Below are 22,586 nucleotides of genomic sequence, written 5' to 3'. Positions count from 1 at the left end.
GTGTCTCTCTTTCCGTGCATGCTGGCTACCCAGCATACACCTGCCGATCTTGCCCATGCCCAGTGCATTGCAAGCGAGTACAATAGTTTGTAAGTTGGGTTTCCATAGTGACAGCGGCATCAGAGGAAGTTGCCGACCCTTTGCTATGGAAACTTCTTCTCCCCCTCCAGCCGACGATGCCCATTGCTTCCTGGATTGATGACACGCATTTCCCAGGAACCAATGCAAAGCCGGAAATTACGTACATACAGTATATGCATAGATAAGGTAAACAAAAAATAAAATAAAAAATGCCAATTCATTTTAAGGATGCACATTCATGCTGCATGGTAGAAAGTAAATAATGTGGATGGAACTCCGCTTTAAGTTGGTTGTCTTGCCAGTTTTAATATGCAATTTTTATTTGCAATTTCAAGTCATTTTGTACCAAATATACAACACTCCGAATTTTCATTACAGTACAGACCTGCCCACCACCTGAGGATCTTGTAAATGGATCATACAGCATTCAAAAGAAAATATATTCTTACCTGGATTCAGTGACTTACAAGTGTGATAATTTAAAACTTGTTGGGGAAGCTGTTGTATCTTGCACAGCTGAAGGAAAATGGACATCTGGAGCACCAGAATGTAAAGGTTAGACATACTGACTTTCTTGGATATTTATATTTGTCTCTACTGAAAATAGTCACCCTTGAGTATTCATTGAGAAGTATGTTATATAGCAGATTCTTTTCTAGCCCTTAAAAATGTTGTACTATGGCCAAGGCTGAGTTTACATTTCATGAACATAAAGGCACAGAAACTTTGGTGCATTTTTTCCACCCGACACATGCCACAAACTACGCTCCTGTACATCCCTCCTGTGCTGATTAATACACAGAAACACATTCCATGTATCCCATTCTGATAGAATCACAATAAGGCTAATATACCACCATAACAACAAACCCTTCTTGTGTCACACAAGCCTACAACATGTTTATGAAACCAAATGTATCTCACTATATAAAAGAACAAAAACTACAGACCAACTTACTAAGAAAATTGGCCACCAAATATAAAACAAAATTGTATTATACCATATGACATGTACACATTAAATACAGTATACTCAATATATTTCCTTGCCCGAACTTGCTGCATTATGATATTTAAGTTGGAAATGACTATAAATCCCTCCAAATCATTGAAGCCATTTCTTTGGTAGGGATGCTTATACACACACTTGCCTTAGACTGGCTAATTGTAAATCCACCCCTGTGTATGGTTCAAAAAAATTACATGGACTTTTTTTTTATATAGTAATGAGACAACTGTAATTAGCTTGCATACACTGTAATGCTCTAAAGAAAAGTCTTTAAAAAATACAGCTGCTTTTCATGGTTAGATACCCCACTACATTTTCCTTGGCATCTTATAGATATAATGCACATGTGAACACCTCATATTCAAGTATTAGATTTGGTGGTTAGTGGTCGTAACTGGGCAAGGAGAACAATACAAAAATGTATGTCATAATGAAAATAACATGGGGTAATATTTATTTAAGTAATGCATAGCATTCCCATATCATGGGAATACTAAACTAAATTAAAACCCAACTCCAGGCTCAGACCCCCCTCTCCTTATCCCTTGGAGGGTCCCCTGCATATACAGTATGTTTTGCTCTATTTTTATAATCCCCTTTTTCAAATGTCTTTAGAACATTTACATTACACACTGGGGGGAGGGGATTTACCGAAGCTGGCGCACACAGAATCTGGTGCAGCTGTGCATAGTAACCAATCATCCTCTAAGTTTTAGGCTCCTTTCACACTAGCCGAATTCAAAGTTGCAGTTCAACTTTGGAGTCCAACTTTTAAGTGACTTTGATAAGACTTTTACACTCTCTGGCATTGAAGTTGGATCAAGGTAGTGCAGGAACCTTTTTTGGAAGTCGCAGCGACTTCAGTAGTGTCAATTGGAGCTATTCTCAAAGAGATACATGGCATTTCACATGTCCTGTGACTTTAGTTCTCACAAGTCAGATCCTAAGTTGCAGAAGTGTGAGAGGAGCCTAATTGTCAAAGCTTAACTAAACAAGCTGATTGCTTACTGTGCAAAGTTGCAACAGATTCTGTGTGCACCAGTTTTAGTTAATCTCATCACATCAGCAATGTTCTGTTTCCATACACAATGAATGGTGGGCCCCCATGATGTTCACTTATTAATGGTATTATGCATATTTATTTGTAGAATCAGAACCCTCAGTCTTGCAGGTTAAATGATCAGTATAATTCAACCTGGAAGACTTGGGTTAACTTATGGTGGAAAAACGCACTGTGGGGGACTGCCTCAAATGCAACATAATTTGTCTAAAGTAAAAAAAAAGGCACCTAGTAGTTTACTACTGCTTTAAAGTGGAGTAGCTTTGTATGATGCATTTTGTAGAGAAATGGTTGTCAGAAAAAAGGGAAGTCTGCACCAAAAGAACCACTGTTTTTTTCTAAAACTTGTCAAGAGAAAGGCACCCCTTTCTTTGGCTAAAGTTATGTTTTTGGCTGAGGGGATAGAAACCAAAAATTATTATATTTTGAACAGCCTTTGATTACATAGGACATTTAGAGAAACCTTAAGATGTTTAATGTTGTTTTAACATTGCTTTAAAGTGGTTGTAAACCCTTACAAACCACTTTGACCTACAGGTAAGCCTAGATTAAGGCTTACCTGTAGGTCCAAGCAATATCTACTAAACCTATACGGTTTAGGAGATATTTGCCTGAAGACAGGCACCGCTGTCTACGGCGCATGCGCCGTAGACAGCGGCGCACAGGCGCACTGAACGCGGCAGTTCCAAAAATGGAGCTGCCGCATTTGTCGACTCCCGTGCGCATGCGCGGGAGTGACGTCATCGCGGCTTCACCGAATGACAGCGGCGGAGCTACGAGACGCCACAAGCAAGATGGATGCGGCGGACTACAGGGGACAGCGCGACTTCGCTGGCTCCTGTGTCAGGTAAGTGACACTTAATGGGCTACTATGTGATGCATAGTAGTCCATTATGCTTTACCTTTGCAGGGAAAAAAAGAGGAAGTAAACTCATCAGGGTTTACTTCCTCTTTAAATAGTGTATTTGGCCTAGCCTAAACAAACTATTTCCATTACAGAATGATGTGGCTGCTGGGTGTGCTGTAATGGACTGTAGATGCATTTGGTGGCGTTGTGTTTCACTGTGGATTAAAAAAAAAAAAAAAAAAAAATCTTTTTCCAAGAGCTTTATTGCTCTTGGCAAAGTTTATGCTTAACCTGCATGTAAATGTATTGTATTTGCACTTTTCACATATTTGTAAAAAATATATTGAAAACCATTTATCATTTTCCTTCCACTTCACAATTATGTGCCACTTTGTGTTGGTCTATCACATAAAATCCCCCAAAAATGCATTTACCTTTTTGGTTGTAGCAAGACAAAATATAGAAAATGTCAAGGGGTATGAATACTTTTTCAAGGCACTGTACTTGGGGACATTTGTCAATGCACATGCATCTTTTTTTAAGGTTGTTGCATCTGCTATTTTGATGCACGACTGTCACAAAAACAGATCCAGATAGTGCCACTCTAATTTTCACATTGATGCAGCTTTTTCTATACTATTTGCAATTAATGTGTGAATACTGCACAGGACATGCTGCGTAGACAGTGATCAGCATAGACTGATTCCCTGCGAATAAAGTGATGTCCATTCAGTTGCAAATGCTGTAAGTTCTCTTTAACACACTTTCTAATTTAGAGCACATTCATTTAAAAGCTACAAAATGTATTTAACTTTTACATTTAATAATCAAATCAATATTACTGTTAGCTACTATTCTTTTAAATAGTAAACAGTTTTACCATTTTTTATTAATATTTTTTTATGTAGAGAAATTGTACAATTTATTAGGCATTGACTTTACCTATACTATTACCATAAGTGTTCTGGTATAATGGATAGTGTATCTGTTTAGACTACACATGGTATAGGGTTCTAGTCAATGCAATTGTCATTTTAGGAGTTATAATTTTTATTGATGTTATTTTTTTTATTTTTTTATTTTTTGCAATACGTGTTAATTTTCCCCAAATTGCTCAACAAGAATATTCTAAAAACCTAAATATTTCATGTCCAGCATGTGCTGCATAGCAAATGTAAATTTTTTTTTTTTTTTTTCCATTTTGAGAAAATAAACACATATTTCTATGAAATAACATTTTTAGAACTATGATTGCACTGAACCTCTAACCTTGTGTATTCTAGACATAACCATTACACCGTAACATGTATTCACTTCTAGTTTAATGGTTTACGAGCCCCAGTATTTGCCTCTTGCACATCTTTGAGGAGGACTTGACATGCTATTATAAAATATACACAATGCACAATGCAGTAGTAGCCTAAGAAAATCAACCCAGAAGAGTAAGCAGTTTTCCATAGATTCAGTTTTTACATTTTTACAAATACAGTACTTTGCATAAAATATTCTCCTTTTAGGATGTCTAAACAAATATTTAGTAATGTAGATTCTAATACCTAGAGTTCCTAGAGATTAAAGTAATTTTAAAAGGCATTTTAAAAGAACAAACATGTCATACTTACCTGCTCTGTGCAGTGGTTTTGCAAAGAGCAGGCCCGATCTTTCTCGGGTCCCCCGCTGAGTGCCCCCAGAGCAAGCAGCTTGCTCCCATGAGCGAGAGTCCCCTGAGAGCCAAGGCTCTTGTGTACATTGCTGGATCGCGATGGGGCTCAGGTATTGGGGGGGGGGGGGGGGGCGCTGCACAGGTTTTAGACAAAGGTTTTTAACCTTCCTGCATAGAATGCATGAGTATTTAGAACCACTTTAACAAACTGACAACTTGTGGTATTGCTTCTTCTGTAGCATTATTTCTCCCAGTTGTGTTACAATTTAAATAAGCAAAAAAGAACACAAGATAATGTTAGGGTTTATGAAGATAATGTGTTTGAGACTTTTGTATCTAATGTCCTACTTGGCTTCCATTAATGCATTTGACCACAATTTAAAATGCATTGATTTTTCCTTGCTTTCATAACACGTCTTTAGAACACGTGGGGATTGCTTAATTTGTTTCAATGCATCCTGCTGTTGCCTCTTCCATTTAATGTCCCTCTAATTAATTGCATTTATTTATTTATTTATTTATTTTAGGTACTTATATAGTGCTGTCAATTTACTCAGCACTTTACATATGCATTGAACATGCACATCAGTCCCTGCCCTGCCTTGCATTCTAAGGTCCCCAATACATGCATACATACTAGGGCCAATTTAGACAGGATCCGATTAACCTACCAGCATGTCTTTAGACATAAAAACCATTTAGACCCATAAATTCAGTTGAGCTTCTAAAAAAATGTTTTTATTGTGTTTATTTTTTTTTTGACAGCCGTCTGCAGTTCCCCCTCTGAACTTGAATATGGAGAGCTGGTAGAAACATTTCCTCAAAAGCATTATTTTAATGTTGGTACATCCTTGAAATACAAGTGCCGACCAGGCTACATCTCCACTGACAATGCAAGCAATGAAATTACTTGTGGTCCTGACCTTAAATGGTCAGAAGCTGAAGTATTTTGTGAACGTAAGTTTGTAACTCTTGGAGGCCTAAAACGCCTACAGTAAATACTAAATTTATTTTTGTGTGATCAATATCTTTTATACTAATACATGATGAATGTGTATAAATGGAACACCTGACTCCTTAGTTGATGTCAGTTGCATAAAGAAAGGAAAGATTGTGAATTTTATTGTACTTCTTACTATGTTTTGTTGGCATACATACAGGACTATGCTGTAGACTCATGTGTAAGACAGATTTATTATTTGTCTCATACACCAAGCAATTACATTCAGCAATTCCTGATGTGAAGACTCTAAGAATATGTGTAAAATAGGAAGAAATTAGCAGATTTACATCTATTTATCGTGGTAAAACACATTACATGCCTTGACGCATCACAGTGTCATTCATTTTGAATAGCACCCCAACACACTAAGGCAATGCACCATAGTGCATTGTGTCCAAAATCTGAGACCTTAGGGAAATTTTCAGTTGGCTGCCCTAGTGCAACTATCATACCTGTATTTAGTTGGCCTTTTCCAGGTACAGGGCATGCAGGGAGAAGGAACAAATAGATTTTTAGTAAAAACTACACACATTTACCCCGAGATGTTAACCCTTTTTCAGCAAGTCCCATGAAGCATAGCAAGACTCTGACAGCCACAAGCATGACACCCAGAGGGAGAGGCGATAGTGCGCCTGCGAGCCACTGTCTACGGCGCATGCGCCATAGACAGCTGTGACTGTCTTTTAGTAAATACCTCCTAAACCATGTAGGTTTAGGAGATATTTCTTGGACCTACAGGTAAGCCTTAATCTAGGCTTACCTGTAGGTCAAAGTGGTGTGTAAGGGTTTACAACCACTTTAATGTCACTGGTGATGTCCGTGTCAGGTAGTCAGTTCCCACCCAGTGTCAGATTTGCCTGCCGCACTATCACAGTCCCACTAAAAGTAGCTGATCACCTCCATTACTACTATACAAAAATAAAAGTTCCAGTGTGTGTGTATATATATATATATATATATATATCCCATAGTTTGTGGGCGCTATAACTTCCACACAAACCAATCAATATACACTTATTAAAGTTTTTTTTTTTTTTTTACCAAAGAAAATGTAGCACAATACATTTTGGCCTACATTTTGACCTAAATTTATGAAGAAATTAGATTTTTACATTTTTTTTATTTGTTATGTTTTATAGCAGAAAGTGAAAAATATAGTTTTTTTTTTTTTTTTTCAAAATTTTCTATCCTTTTTGGTTTATATTTGAAAAAATAAAAAACCACCAGAAGAAATCTCTATTTGTGTGAAAAAAAAATGACAAATTTTATTTGGGTATTTGCATGACCGCTTATTTGTCAGTTAAAGTAGCGCAGTCCTAAATAGCAAAAAATGGCCTGGTCATGAACGGGGTAAAACCTTCCAGAGCTCAAGTGGTTAATGTGTGACTTAACGCTTGGTCATTAACGCTCCAACACATTAAGTATCTATGAATTACACGTTTTTCTAGTGTACTCATCAATAGCTTATAAAAATTTTTTATAAACATTAGTGGTGTCACTGCCCCAGAATAGGTCCATTAAGTATTCAAAATAGACACAGCCAGACATGGTACATGAAAAATAAATACAATGGCTTCCTTTCACTGTTGCAGGCCTGTCATGTGACAACCCAGGAAACATTGCTCATGGACAAATGCAATTTAAAGACTTTTTGTTTGAATCAAGAGTAACTTATACATGTGAACCAGGGTAAGTAGATTATTGTGTATTTATGTATTATAGGGTAATAGGTCTAGATACATTGTCAAGTGTTTAAAAAAACACATATATAGACAGCTATGAAAACGTATTTATGAAATGCAAATGCAACCTGTTGAATGGTTCTAGTTTTAACAGAGAAAGATTAACACCACGCTACCTTGGCAAGGTAGCAGCTCACAACTCACCTCACTCAGTGTTAGATATATCTCTATGCAATGCCGGGACTAGGGATGGGGAGTAGGAAGGGCGGCTGCCCCAGGCGCAGAATTTTACTGTAGGGATGGGGGCGCCGTGGGGTGAGCTCATGAGCATTTAATGACCTCACTTAAAATGTACGGGGCTAATCTAATCACCATACACATGTAGCCAGGACTCACTGGATAAATCATATGTTGCACTCAAATGAAACAAACAAAATAACAAGTCTCTGAATTAAGCTCAATGTCCAATTACCTCTTGCTGGAAGTAGCTTTGTATCAAAATATCCATATGTATCGAATATCATTCAACAGTAATCCATAAGGGAAATACAGTACCTCTCTGGCCTGTGTATCAAACAGTCTACATACCCAGAAAATCCTAATCCTAATTAATTGTTAACTTTCCTCAATCAGAGCAGCGTCTCAGTTAGCAGAGTTCAGTATCTCTCCAATGATCACTCATCACGTCTACGTGTGTGGGCGTTTAATCAGGGGCTCCCTCTTACCTGCACCTCCCAAGTCACGGGATCACCTTACTTCTTGTAGACCTTGGAACTGTTATGCCGCATACACACGATCAGATTATCTGGCGGACTTAGTCTGGCGGGCAAACCGCCAGAAAGTCCGCCGGACTATCCGAACGAGCGGACCTGCCCACACACAACCGGATTTTTCCGACGGACTAGGTCTGCCGGACTATGGTGGGAGTCTGCTGTACTTTTGAAATGAACGGACTTGCGCACACACGGAGGAAAGTCCATTCATTTTGAACGAGGCACCAGGTAGACGGGACTAGTGAAGGAGGTCAATGTCACCGCCTCCATGGGCGAGACTGACACGTTGCTGGCCCCATCACCTGGTATGGACTTAAAGGGGAAGCCCTACGCCAAATAAACACTGCGGGGGTCCCCCCCAAGTCCATATCAGACCCTTATCCTAGCACGCAGCCCAGCCAGTCAGGAAAGGGGGTGGGGATGAGCGAGCACCCCCCCCCCTCCTGAGCCGTACCAGGCCACGTGCCCCCAAAGCACCTTGTCCCCATGTTGATGAGGACAAGGGCCTCTTCCCGACAACCCTGACCATTGGTTGTCGGAGTCTGCGGGCGATGGGCTCATCGGAATCGAGGGAGCCCCCTTTAATAAGGGGGCTCCCAGATACGAGCCCCCCACCCTATGTGAATGAGTATTGGGGTACAATGTACCCCTACCCATTCACCTGGTGTAAAAAAAATTAAATAAAACACAACACAAGGTTTCAAAATAATTTATTGCACAGCTCCGGGGGTTTTTTCCGTCTTGGGGGGTCTTCCCGCCGGACTCCTCCGCTATCTTCTGCTAGCTCTTTTACTAGCCGAGGAGCCCGGCTTTCTTCTTTGTCGCTGCCCGGGGGTCTTCTTCCGACTTCGGGGGTCTTGTCCCCCTCTTTTGTTCTTCTTGACGGGCCTCCGCTTTCTTCCTTTAGCTCGTTTACTAGCAGTGGCCCGGTCTTCTGTTGCCGCCACCTCTTCTTTCGACTTCGGGGGTCTTGTCCCCCTCTTCGGTTCTTCTTGCCGTGCCTCCGCTCCTTCTTCCAGCTCTTTTACTAGCGGTGGCCCGGTCTTCTGTCACCGCCTTCTCCTCTTCTTGTTCTTCTTCCTTGAGATGTTGACTCGACGCGCTCTTTGGCCGCAATGACAGGGATGCGGTATACAGCGACTTATATAGGGACAATGGGCGGGGTCACCTGGTGATGTCCCCACCCCTTATGATGTCACAGCCGAAGAAGAAGGAGAAGAGGGAGGAGAAGGAGGAGAAGGAGGAAAAGGAGAAGAAGGAGGAGAAGGAGGAGAAGAAGGAGAAGGAGGAGAAGGAGGAAAAGGAGAAGGAGGAGGAGGAGAAGGAGAAGGAGGAGGAGATGGGGAAGAAGAAGAAGAAGAAGAAGAAGCTCCTCGCCAGTAAAAGAGCTAGCAGAAAATAGCAGAGGAGTCTGGTGGGATGACCCCCCAAGACGGAAGAAGACCCCCGGAGCTGTGCAATAACTTATTTTGAAACCTTTTGTTTTATTTACTTTTTTTCACCGGGTGAATGGGTAGGGGTATATTGTACCCCAATACTCAATCACATAGGGTGGGGGGCTGGTATGTATATATATATATATATATATATATATATATATATATATATATATATATACAGTGGTGTGAAAAAGTGTTTGCCCCCTTCCTCATTTCCTGTTCCTTTGCATGTTTGTCACACTTAAGTGTTTCGGAACATCAAACCAATTTAAACAATAGTCAAGGACAACACAAGTAAACACAAAATGCAATTTGTAAATGAAGGTGTTTATTATTAAAGGTGAAAAAAAATCCAAACCATCATGGCCCTGTGTGAAAAAGTGATTGCCCCCCTTGTTAAAACATACTATAACTGTGGTTGTCCACACCTGAGTTCAATTTCTCGAGCCACACCCAGGCCTGATTATTGCCACACCTGTTCACAATCAAGGCATCACTTAAATAGGAGCTGCTTGACACAGTAAGGTCCACCAGAAGATCCTTAAAAGCTACACATCATGCCGAGACCCAAAGAAATTCAGGAACAATTGAGAAAGAAAGTAATTGAGATCTATCAGTCTGGAAAGGGTTATAAAGCCATTTCCAAAGCTTTGGGAATCCAGCGAACCACAGTGAGACCCATTATCCACAAATGGCGAAGACATGGAACAGTGGTGAACCTTCCCAGGAGTGGCCGGCCGCCCAAAATTACCCCAAGAGCGCAGCGACGACTCATCCAAGAGGTCACAAAAGACCCCACAACAACGTCCAAGGAACTGCAGGCCTCACTTGCCTCAGTTAAGGTCAGCGTTCATGCCTCCAGCATCAGGAAAAGACTGGGCAAAAATGGCCTGCATGGCAGAGTTCCAAGGAGAAAACCACTGCTGAGCAAAAAGAACATCAAAGCTCGTCTCAATTTCTCCACAACACATCTTGATGATCCCCAAGACTTTTGGGACAACATTCTGTGGACCGATGAGACAAAGGTGGAACTCTTTGGAAGGTGTGTGTCCAAGTATATCTGGCGTAGAAGGAACACTGCATTTCATAAAAAGAACATTATACCAACAGTAAAATATGGTGGTGGTAGTGTGATGGTCTGGGGCTGTTTTGCTGCTTCAGGACCTGGAAGACTTGCCATGATAAAAGGAACTATGAATTCTGCTGTCTACCAAGAGATCCTGAAGGAGAATGTCCGACCATCTGTTCGTGTACTCAAGCTGAAACGAACTTGGGTTCTGCAGCAGGACAATGATCCTAAACACACCAGCAAGTCCACCACCGAATGGCTGAAGAAAAACAAAATGAAGACTTTGGAGTGGCCTAGCCAAAGTCCTGACCTGAATCCTATTGAGATGTTGTGGTATGACCTTAAAAAGGCCGTTCATGCTCGAAAACCCTCTAATGTAACTGAATTAGGACAATTCTGCAAAGATGAGTGGGCCAAAATTCCTCCAGGACGCTGTAAAAGCCTCATTGCACGTTATCGCAAACGCTTGGTTGCAGTTGTTGCTGCTAAGGGTGGCCCAACCAGTTATTAGGTTTAGGGGGCAATCACTTTTTCACACAGGGCCATGATGGTTTGGATTTTTTTTCACCTTTAATAATAAACACCTTCATTTACAAATTGCATTTTGTGTTTACTTGTGTTGTCCTTGACTATTGTTTAAATTGGTTTGATGTTCCGAAACACTTAAGTGTGACAAACATGCAAAGGAACAGGAAATGAGGAAGGGGGCAAACACTTTTTCACACCACTGTATATATATATATATATATATATATATATTACTATTAATAGGTAAACTAGTCACAGAGTTATAGTGAGATTAAGGGCACTTTCACACTACTGTGTTGCAGTTTCTCCCATGGTTTTCATGCGGGTTACCCATGGTTTCTTGTCTATTATGCACCACATTTTTGGTGCATTTTCTGAAAGAGCTCCAAAAGTCGTGCATGCAGCATCTTTGGTGCGCTTATAGAAAAGAAGCCAAAATGGGGGACATAATAGAAAGTCTATGGGAAACTTGTGTGCTGCACCCGCGTGTGAAAGGGCCTTAACCACTGCATACTTACACTACTAGTTTCAATGACCCTTAATCATAGAAAGGGTTAACATACAGTATATCTACAATCAAAAAATAAAAATGTAATTTATTGCAGCCTACCAGTCCTTAGATGTGGTGGCCTTTTTTGTTTTTATTTTCATCCTGTCCATAACACATTTGTCCTAGGGTGTTAATGTTCACTCAATGAACATATGGGTGTAACTAGAAATTAGAGGGCCTCATGACAAAATCCCCAGGCAGAAAATACTCCATTGAACAACCCTAATTACTACAGTTGTGTGACACAGAGCCCGAGTTATGGCATATATTATTTTTAACCAGGAAAATAAGTATGCAGCAAATTTTATGAGCAGTGGGGAGGCAATGTTGTAGGGCCTGTTCACACCATAGCATTGCACTGACATATATACTCCCAGGACAATTGATACTTGTGTTTTAACAATGCACTTCAACACACATTAGGTTTGATGGTGCACTGCATTACCATTAAATGTCTATGGCACCCCATCACACCTGCCTAGGGATGTGAGTTTTTGTGCAGCACAAAGCATGTTAACACCATAACAAGTGCTGTACATTTCATGGGTTGCGCAAAAGCATTTGTCCCTATGCAGATGTTTTAGGGTACCATAGACTTTGAATGGTAAAACAATGCACCATTGCAACTAATGTGTGTGGCTAAAATGCATTAGGCACAACCATCCCCTGTTCCCCCACTGTCCTCAGCATAAAGTAATTAGTAGCAACTACCTGTAAGTACCTCAGAGCCAAGCTCATTCATTGGAAGGTCAAAGCACTGAGAGACTTAGATACAGGGAGGATGAAGCATCAGGAGTGAAGCATTGAAAGTCCCACCATACACAAGAGGGAGCAAACGTGAACGTTCACCCTCATTGTTCTGACCAGGCCATCCTCTGCCTCAGCTCTCATAGTGCCCATATGGCGGTGGCTCCACTACTAACTGTACAATATCTATGAAGATGCAGTATTGCCACCCATAGAGGCTCTCCTGATTTGGAATACAAATACCTCCCTCTCTCCTCTCCATGGAGGAAGAGCTATGTAGTTCACAGAAGATACTGTAGCATGGGAAGCAGATAACTTTATTTTTAATTTTAAGTTTAGTACACAGTTAAAAACAAAACAAAAACAAAAACCAAGGGCAGAGTACTTAATGTGTCCTCAGAGAGCAATGTAATAATGCCTTGCCAGAATAGATTTGTGCAAACTTGTAAGCTGTTCACAGACAGGAGGAGGACATGCACTTTATCTGGCAGCTCTAACAGTGGAGGGCATTTATAAACTGCAGCGATAAAGATAAAATAGAAAAATAGAGCTTGTGCAATAGAAAACTAACAATTATTATATAAAAACAAAGTAGCAAACTCACACGTTAGACCCTTAGGATAGTGCACATCAAGCCAGAGGTTACCAATCCAGTGGCAAGCCACACTTTGTGGTCAGTGGCATGGCTGTCACTTCTCTGAAGATGGGACCTGTTGAATAGATTTTCAAGCTAGCAGTGCTCACTCCTTTGGAGTCACCACTAAGAGGAAGGGGTGCCAAATCTGTTAAGGTGGCAGTCCAAGCAGCAGGGTGATGCATTTCAATGATTAGCCTCTTTTTCAAGCCTGAATTCTGGTGGAACACCACAGTCTATATAGTGCTAATAAAACAATGCTAAAAATTGGATTTTTAACAAAACATGAGATTTCAAATAAACTGTGGATCTTACAAAATTAGACAGCGTGGCCACTAGAGGGAGACATGCTGTTAACAATACAAGCCACAACTACAAAATAACTTTTCCAACACAAAATTATAGTATCAGATATTAGACTGAAATATGGATAAAAATAGATCCTAAGCAATTTGCAATTGGGATTCTTAGAAAAAAGAATTATAATTAGTGACACATAGTTTATGAAGAATTCATTATATGTACATTTTTTTTCTTTCAGTTTTGGTGTGCTCAAACACAGAAATAAAATAATTAGGTCCATAAAAACCTGAATATCTATCAATATTCTAAAGCCAAAAAATAATTGTGTGCTAATAAGTGAAAAAAATTACAGGAATCAAATCAATCTCTTCAAAATATATAAAATTAGGGGACTGCTGCAACTTTCTACCTGCTGTATCTGAGTATAGGATGTAATGAAACTATAAAACAGCCTCCTCCCGTGTCCCCTACAAAGAGTCCCCATAGTGTAGCGCCAGTCTTATGGGGTGGACTGTGCCGGGGGACAGGGTCCAGGAGGCAAATCAGTCTCGGCCCCCCATAAAGCGGCTGCACTGCTGCCTGCTGGTATGATAATACCGGCTGGTGAGGATGTTCGGACAAACCACCGCCGGGCGGCCGCACTTAATACAACTGCTCTGGCGGCCACCAATACTAAGTGTGGCACTACAGCCTAATGCTCCACCTACCCTCCTCCGCGGCATCATGGTGGGAGAGTTACGATCTGTAACTGCTCGCCTATATGTGCTATCACAATATGTTACTGAATTTGTAAAATTACTCCTATCTTATAAGATACAGTATTTGGACTTGTGTTTGCTGCCACTGATTATTTCACTTATAATATCTAGGGGCTTCCTAGTCATTACACAAATAAGTAAAATAATCCTATGATTACAATCAGTGGCAGCAAACACAAGTCCAAATATCTTACAAGATGAGAGTAATCTTACTAATCCAGTGACATAAGGCTGCCCTGATGTTCACTGATGAGGTGGCACTGATAAGGCAGCACTGATATGCTGCACTGATGGCCACTGATGAGGTGACACTGATGGCCACTGATGAGGCGGCACTGATGGCTACAGATGAGGTTGCACTGATGGCCACTGAGGAGGCAGCACTGATGGGTACTGATAAACTGCACTGATGGGCACTAATGAGGCTGCACTAATGAGGCTGCACTGATATGCTGCACTGATGGGCACTGATGAGGCTGCACTGATGGGCACTGATGAGGCTGCACTGATGGGCACTGGTGAGGTGGCACTGATGGCCACTGGTGAGGCAGCACTGATGGCCACTAATGAGGCGGCACTGATGGCCACTGATGAGGAGACACTGATGGCCACTGATGAGGCGACACTGATGGTCACTGATGAGGCAGCACTGATGGGTACTGATAAACTGCACTGAGGGGCACTAATGAGGCTGCACTAATGAGGCTGCACTGATATGCTGCACTGATGGGCACTGATGAGGCTGCACTGATGGGCACTGATGAGGCTGCACTGATGGGCACTGATGGGCACTGGTGAGGTGGCACTGATGGCCACTGGTGAGGCAGCACTGATGGCCACTAATGAGGCGGCACTGATGGCCACTGATGAGGCGACACTGATGGCCACTGATGAGGCGACACTGATGGTCACTGATGAGGCAGCACTGATATGCTGCACTGATGGGCACTGATACGCTGCAATGGTGGCACCGGATGATCCTGCACTGGTGGTCCTTGATGAGGCCGCACTAGTGGTCCTTGATGTTGATGAGGCCGCACTGATGGGCATTGATGAGGCTTCACTAATGGGGTGGGTCTTAAACAGGAAGAGATGTGGCCTTGGCAGGAAGGGTGAGTTATATTCCAGTTAGGGGGTGCACAAGTTTAGTCAGGCCTAGGGCAGCACAAAACCAAAATACACCACTGATGTAATAAAAGTGTAAGTAAAAAAGAAAGTTCAAATAAAATGCAAATGAAGTGCAAATTTACAATCCCCCCACACTCTTCCACTTCTGTGTGAAATTCATGAGCATATAACACCACCAAAGAAAAGATTTGGCCACCAAAGCCACTCTACCACAAAGAGTTAATGAGCTCATTAACAGACTGTTCGATCAAACACAGATCAAAGAGCACCGTGCTGCTCTGCAGCCGCATAAACCCCAGTCCGGGTCCATTCAGGTCTTTGTTCCTGAATCACCTCACTCAATAGAGGGAATTCAGTTGCAAAGGAATCCAACATAGTGTAGTATTTTAGGCAGACAGTTTATTAAAATGATAAAATTACACTTACAAAACAGCATGTAACAGTACACAGACACCTTCCAAACATCCAACTGATGTGCAGAATGATGTCACGTGTGAGGTCCCGCCCAACGTATTTCTTAACAAGTGCCAGGGGAACAGCCAACAGAATGAATAAACACCCCATTACATTATTATTAAAGTTGTTCTCCAGCCCCCCTCTAAAAAATTAAAAGTCAGCAACTACAAATAGTTTAGCTGCTGATTTTTAATATAAAGGCACTTACCTTTCCAGAGATACAGCGCTGTCCTCACCTGAGCTGATTCTTCAATCAGCTTTGGGTCCAGGAGCAGGCATCTTAACTAAGGGAATCCAGCAGCGAAACCTTGTGGCTTCACAGCCGGTTTCCCGATGCGCATGCGGGAGCCGTGCTATACTCTGTCATTGGTTCCCCAAAATAATATTAAAATATTAATCTACCTGCAGTTGACAAATATGACTGCACATTAACCTCCTTGGACATATTACTACAGCTAGCAGTGCCCCTAAGTGCTACCACAGCCCAGAACACCACTGTTTGAAAAGTCTAGGGGTAACATAAAAACATTGATTTAGATTTAGTCTTCACATGACCCCTTAAAGCAGATATTCACTGCATCTGAGCACCACAAACCAAAAACACAATATAATTCATTTTTCATTTTTAACGCAAACTCCCCCATCCACCTATGTCTCCATGCTTTATTTAGTTGAGAAATCACTTTGATAAATACCCCCTAGCATTTCTGGCCCTCCCTAGCAAGGGCAGATGATTCATGTAGCATTTACTTCCTGGAATCTATCTGCCCTTAGCTCAAGCATGCATGCAGCAGAGTGCTTAAAAGAGAAGTATCTTTTATTTAAAATTTTTTGCAGTTTCATACTTTCCTAGGCAGACGCAGCATCGGAGCTCTACTGCATCTGTCCCCCGGCTCCTCTGCACTGAGAACCGAATGATCGAACACCGCCGATGGCTCTGCTCTCTCATACCGTGTACACACGATCGGAATTTTGGCCAGCAAAAGACCGATGAGAGCTTTTCATTGGAAAATGCGACAGTGTGTATGCTCCATCGTAATTTAGCTGGCCGAATTCCCGCCAGAAAAAATTTGAGAGCATGTTCTAAATTTTCGAGATGGAAAAACTTTCTAGCGGAAATTCCGATTGTGTGTATGCAATTCCGACGCGCAAAAACTCACACATGCTCAGATTCAACTATGAGATGGAAGCTATTGGCTACTGGGTATTGAATTTCCTTTTTCTAGTCCCGTTGTACGTCACCGCGTTCTTGGCGGTCGGAATTTGGTGTGACCGTGTGTATGCAAGACAGCTTGAGCAGAATTCCATCAGGAAAACCACCAAGCCTTTTTCTGACGATAATTTCGATCGTGTGTACGCGGCATCAATTCCCTGAGCAGAGAGCTGCTGACTGTCAATCAGAAGCTCTCCGCTCTGACCCCCGCACTCACTGGAGTGCTGAGCTGTGGAGGGGCAGGGGCAGCCGGCTCAGTCTCTCAGCAGCTTGCTGAGAGACTGAGGTGGGTATCAGTCCAGGCACCTGGCAGATCCAGACTTTATTGTCAGGATGACGTGGTGCCTGGACTGATTCCAGTCAGAGAGCAGACTAAATGGGTCACAGGAGTGCAAAATGAATTGCACTCCCTTGATTTATAGGAGAAGCCCAGCCTGAAAAGCTCAGGCTGGACTTCTCCTTTAACTGAGAAAAGACTCCCGGGATGTATGACATAATTCGCCTAGGCCTGGAAACCAGTAAGTAACTGAAAAAATGTAAAAAAATAAAATAAATTTAACACAAGTAAATATGAAATACCTTCCTATCAATTTACTAATGCTAGCAGCATGAGGATTAAACAAAATCAATGTTTATTGAGAGAGTGAAGTTCCACTTTAAAGTACAACTAAAGGTTACCTGAAAACAAGATTGAATGTGTTTTTTCGTTGCTACAACTGTTCTGCTATAGTTATTTTCATTGAAATAAAGAATTTTACTGCCTCCAATATTTTTTTATGGCTGCTGTGAGTTTAGATCTATGTTGCCTCCACCCAAATCACAAGGCAATGGGGGCAGACTGGTAGAACACTCGTGAAGACATCATAAGCCTTCTGAAACTATAGCTCTTGTGATCCATTTCATTTTACTTCCTGATGGTGTGTGTAATGGAGGGGTGTGGCAGTATATGGGAAAATGGTTTTGTCCAAGGAAAGAAGCAGGTGGGGCCTAGGCATGTCCTAAATTTTTATAGGCATGCTATGTCTTGCTGGAAAAAAAACAACCATTACAGCCATGCCTTTGTGACATCACGGTACAACTCCATATGCCGATCAGGAATGGCACGCCAAAAAGCTAACAACGCAGTGAATTTAATAGAGTGAGCAAGCTGAAGGACATGTTTTAAAAATGACAAAGCTTTACTGAATAGTGGATTTTAATGCTTGCCCATTTTAATAATAATAATGGATTTATATAGCTTTACTTTATATGCTCTGTGTTAGAAAGAGCTGAAACATAATTTACATATTCTCTAACGTTTATACTCTAACAATTGTATGGTCTTCCCATGTATTAAAGCCTTTCTAAACCAAAAAACAAACATTTAATATATCACAGTTTGCCAGTTTTTAGACGTGGTAGCTACATTAGTTTTGCATGAGGGGTAATTAGTAGTTTAGAGTTCAGCTTAAAAGAAATGACAAAGAAACTTCATTATTGGCAAGATCAACAAGTATTTCCTGAAAATATTCTTAGCTTGAAAACTGAAAACTAATGCAACCACCACATCTAAGAACTGGTAAACTGCAATACACGATGCACACACCACTCATGAATTATACCAGGCCATGTGCCCTCAACATGGAGAGGGTACCTGGGGGAGCCTGGCAAAGCAACTTATTCCAATGTTAATGGAGAAATTAGCCTCTTTTCCACACATCCACCAGGCCAGGGCCAGGATTTATCAGAATCTTGAAGCTCCCTTTTAAAATAAGGGGTCCTGCAGACATCTGCTCTCCCCCCACATGAATGACTATGGGGCACATACAAAAAAAAAAAAACACAAAGCAAGTCGATACACCCACACATGTTTAACAAATACTATATTAAAAAAAAAACATTTCCCACTGTGTAAATCCATTGTCAATCATGATGAATGATGCCTGCCGACCCGGGGATGCTGCCTTATGGCCATGACCATATTTGGTCAATGATATCAGCTAGCAATCCTGCCTCTTTGTTTACATTCAGCTACTGGCCAGGAATCTCCTAGCTGGCATTTGAATGGGATCAGGGATGTATTACTTGTTACTATGAAGCCAGTGACCAGTCGCTCCCTGACAGCCAGGGCCTTGAGTGGGAAACAGTCATAAGCAGCAGTAGCAACATGGCTGCTAAATGTAGGACCTCCTGCTTCAGCTGGAGGATGGGTCCATTTAGTTCACCCATTCGACAAATTGCAAACAGCCATGATTCAGACCTAAAAATTTAAAATTTGGTCTGAGCCTTGGCTTTTTGACATCAGACGGAAGATAACATCTTTACATCTGAACCTCCTCTCTAGCAGCAATGCTAGAAATTTTAATTCTCTATTAAACAGTTGATGAAAATGCCATGCTGAGCAGCATTGCCATGCATTTTGGACAAATGTGTCCCTTTTCAGGTCATGTTTATGTTTGTTCACTCTGTATTGCAATCTGACTAAAAGTACTTGAGAAGCCCTGTTAAACAGGAGAAATCATTTCACAGAAACAAAAAAAGCTCATTACCTTCATATTTCTTACTACAAAATCTATTACCAGTCACACCAACCCAGTCTGCTGCAGTGCATTAGACACGCTCCTGACACAATGATAATTACTTAATACAGGGCATGAGTGAAGTAGTGGATTTTGCTGTATAATAACCAGAAACAGATCAATGGAGAAGATGAGATTATGGTGCTTTAGGTGGTTTTAGAAGTTTTTTAGCAAAAGGAAAAAAAATTAAAAATATCAACTTGAAAACTGTAGTACAGAATTGTTGGACCTTACAGTCTTTATTGTTGTTGTTTTTAATTTTATTTTTGCATATAACAATAGCATATATTAAAGAACAAATAGAAAAAGTGTACTGTCTCCAACATTTTATCCAGTTTTCCCAAAGGGCCTTTAACTAGTCCATACATAAAGTACAGAATTGTAATTGTCAATACGATCAACTAAAGGTTTTTGCAGTTATTTTGGGTAGAGCATTAGTTCTGATTTAGAACAGTTTGTTAAGGAACAACCAAAAAGGTCTTACAATTATGGGATCTATGGCCAAATACGTTGTAACTTCAAAGGCCAGTATCAAATTTAATATTTTGCACCTAACTTCAATGTGACATAAGTTTGCAATATATAGACTCAGAATAAAATTCAAAATTGATTATGGCAAACTAATGTATGTTTTTATTAAATGTATTTGTTACACTGTTGAATGATTAATTATAATACAAATATTCCAGATATACTATGATTTCAAGAAGAAACTACAGAAGCTGCCAAGCAGATGAAACTTGGAGTGGTACACCCCCAGTGTGTAAAGGTAAAACAACAATAAAGGTTTAAGTAATAAAAGAAAGTAAATATATTTATTTACCTAGGCCTCCTTCATACAAGTGATTACTTGCATACAGTGGTGTGAAAAAGTGTTTGCCCCCTTCCTCATTTCCTGTTCCTTTGCATGTTTGTCACACTTAAGTTTTTCGGAACATCAAACCAATTTAAACAATAGTCAAGGACAACACAAGTAAACACAAAATGAAATTTGTAAATGAAGGTGTTTATTATTAAAGGTGAAAAAAAATCCAAACCATCATGGCCCTGTGTGAAAAAGTGATTGCCCCCTAAACCTAATAACTGGTTGGGCCACCCTTAGCAGCAACAACTGCAACCAAGCGTTTGCGATAACGTGCAATGAGGCTTTTACAGCGTCCTGGAGGAATTTTGGCCCACTCATCTTTGCAGAATTGTCCTAATTCTGTTACATTAGAGGGTTTTCGAGCATGAACGGCCTTTTTAAGGTCATACCACAACATCTCAATAGGATTCAGGTCAGGACTTTGGCTAGGCCACTCCAAAGTCTTCATTTTGTTTTTCTTCAGCCATTCGGTGGTGGACTTGCTGGTGTGTTTAGGATCATTGTCCTGCTGCAGAACCCAAGTTCATTTCAGCTTGAGTACACAAACAGATGGTCGACATTCTCCTTCAGGATCTCTTGGTAGACAGCAGAATTCATAGTTCCTTTTATCACGGCAAGTCTTCCAGGTCCTGAAGCAGCAAAACAGCCCCAGACCATCACACTACCACCACCATATTTTACTGTTGGTATAATTTTCTTTTTATGAAATGCAGTGTTCCTTCTACGCCAGATATACTTGGACACACACCTTCCAAAGAGTTCCACTTTTGTCTCATCGGTCCACAGAATGTTGTCCCAAAAGTCTTGGGGATCATCAAGATGTGTTGTGGAGAAATTGAGACGAGCTTTGATGTTCTTTTTGCTCAGCAGTGGTTTTCTCCTTGGAACTCTGCCATGCAGGCCATTTTTGCCCAGTCTTTTCCTGATGGTGGAGGCATGAACGCTGACCTTAACTGAGGCAAGTGAGGCCTGCAGTTCCTTGGACGTTGTTGTGGGGTCTTTTGTGACCTCTTGGATGAGTCATCGCTGCGCGATTGGGGTAATTTTGGGCGGCCGGCCACTCCTGGGAAGGTTCACCACTGTTCCATGTCTTCGCCATTTGTGGATAATGGCTCTCACTGTGGTTCGCTGGATTCCCAAAGCTTTGGAAATGGCTTTATAACCCTTTCCAGACTGATAGATCTCAATTACTTTCTTTCTCAATTGTTCCTGAATTTCTTTGGGTCTCAGCATGATGTGTAGCTTTTAAGGATCTTCTGGTGGACCTTACTGTGTCAAGCAGCTTCTATTTAAGTGATGCCTTGATTGTGAACAGGTGTGGCAATAATCAGGCCTGGGTGTGGCTAGAGAAATTGAACTCAGGTGTGGACAACTACAGTTATAGTATGTTTTAACAAGGGGGGCAATCACTTTTTCACACAGGGCCATGATGGTTTGGATTTTTTTTCACCTTTAATAATAAACACCTTCATTTACAAATTGCATTTTGTGTTTACTTGTGTTGTCCTTGACTATTGTTTAAATTGGTTTGATGTTCCGAAACACTTAAGTGTGACAAACATGCAAAGGAACAGGAAATGAGGAAGGGGGCAAACACTTTTTCACACCACTGTACACCAGATTCCAGTGAGAAGAATCAGCAAATTCTGGGATGACAAGTGTATCACTTTATACATCCCACATTAATAATTATGCTACCAAAATTAGGGTGTGCTGTAAATTGCTTCCAGCATTGCTCCTGTTTCTTCTTACTGGGGGCTGCCATTTTGTTGAAGACCTGAGCCATTGTTACCTTATTTGAATCTTTCCTTCTCTCCTTGGTCTCAAATATTACATGTCACTTTCTTCAATTAAAATATGTACATTTCCAGTCTTGATTTAATGTCTTGGCTCAGACAAAGAGCTGAGAAAAATGTAGCTGAGACCATATAGAAAATAGTCCTATAGCCACAATCCTAGAGAAAATTCATAATATAAGTGGCAGTCCAACTGTGAAATAATGATCTCCTGATGAGACATGAATCCAAAACAGGTGAATTCTTACAGTGAGAAGAGGTTTATGCACTCTTACCGAAATGGATGGATCCGAATGTCATACGACACCGAATCTAACAAGCATGAATATCCCAATGGATGTATTCTCCCAAGTGGAACTGGGAACCAGGAATTCAGTGGTGTCTCCTCTCTGCTGGGGAGGTCTCCATGGTATCAAACGAATGT

The 22,586-nt window shown here is 41.0% G+C and overlaps 1 protein-coding gene across 7 annotated transcripts in view; it reads left to right on the top strand.

Annotated features, from left to right (window-relative positions):
• Positions 1–22,586, top strand: part of LOC143982461 (C4b-binding protein alpha chain-like) — a 505,748-nt gene that overhangs the window by 476,564 nt on the left and 6,598 nt on the right. For all 7 annotated transcript variants that reach the window (XM_077481187.1, XM_077481191.1, XM_077481190.1 and 4 more), the window contains 4 exons: positions 460–636; positions 5,426–5,617; positions 7,256–7,352; positions 20,191–20,270. In XM_077481187.1, coding sequence (XP_077337313.1) covers positions 460–636; positions 5,426–5,617; positions 7,256–7,352; positions 20,191–20,270 — 546 coding nt within the window. The remainder of the gene's footprint in view (positions 1–459; positions 637–5,425; positions 5,618–7,255; positions 7,353–20,190; positions 20,271–22,586) is intronic.

This window comes from Lithobates pipiens, unplaced genomic scaffold (assembly GCF_037356315.1).
Source record: "Lithobates pipiens isolate NorthernLeopardFrog02 unplaced genomic scaffold, aLitPip1_a1.2 Scaffold_16, whole genome shotgun sequence".
In the NCBI taxonomy this organism is placed as follows: domain Eukaryota; kingdom Metazoa; phylum Chordata; class Amphibia; order Anura; family Ranidae; genus Lithobates; species Lithobates pipiens.
The sequence above is the reverse complement of the archived record's forward strand: the minus strand, read 5'-3'. Positions and strand labels throughout refer to the sequence as shown.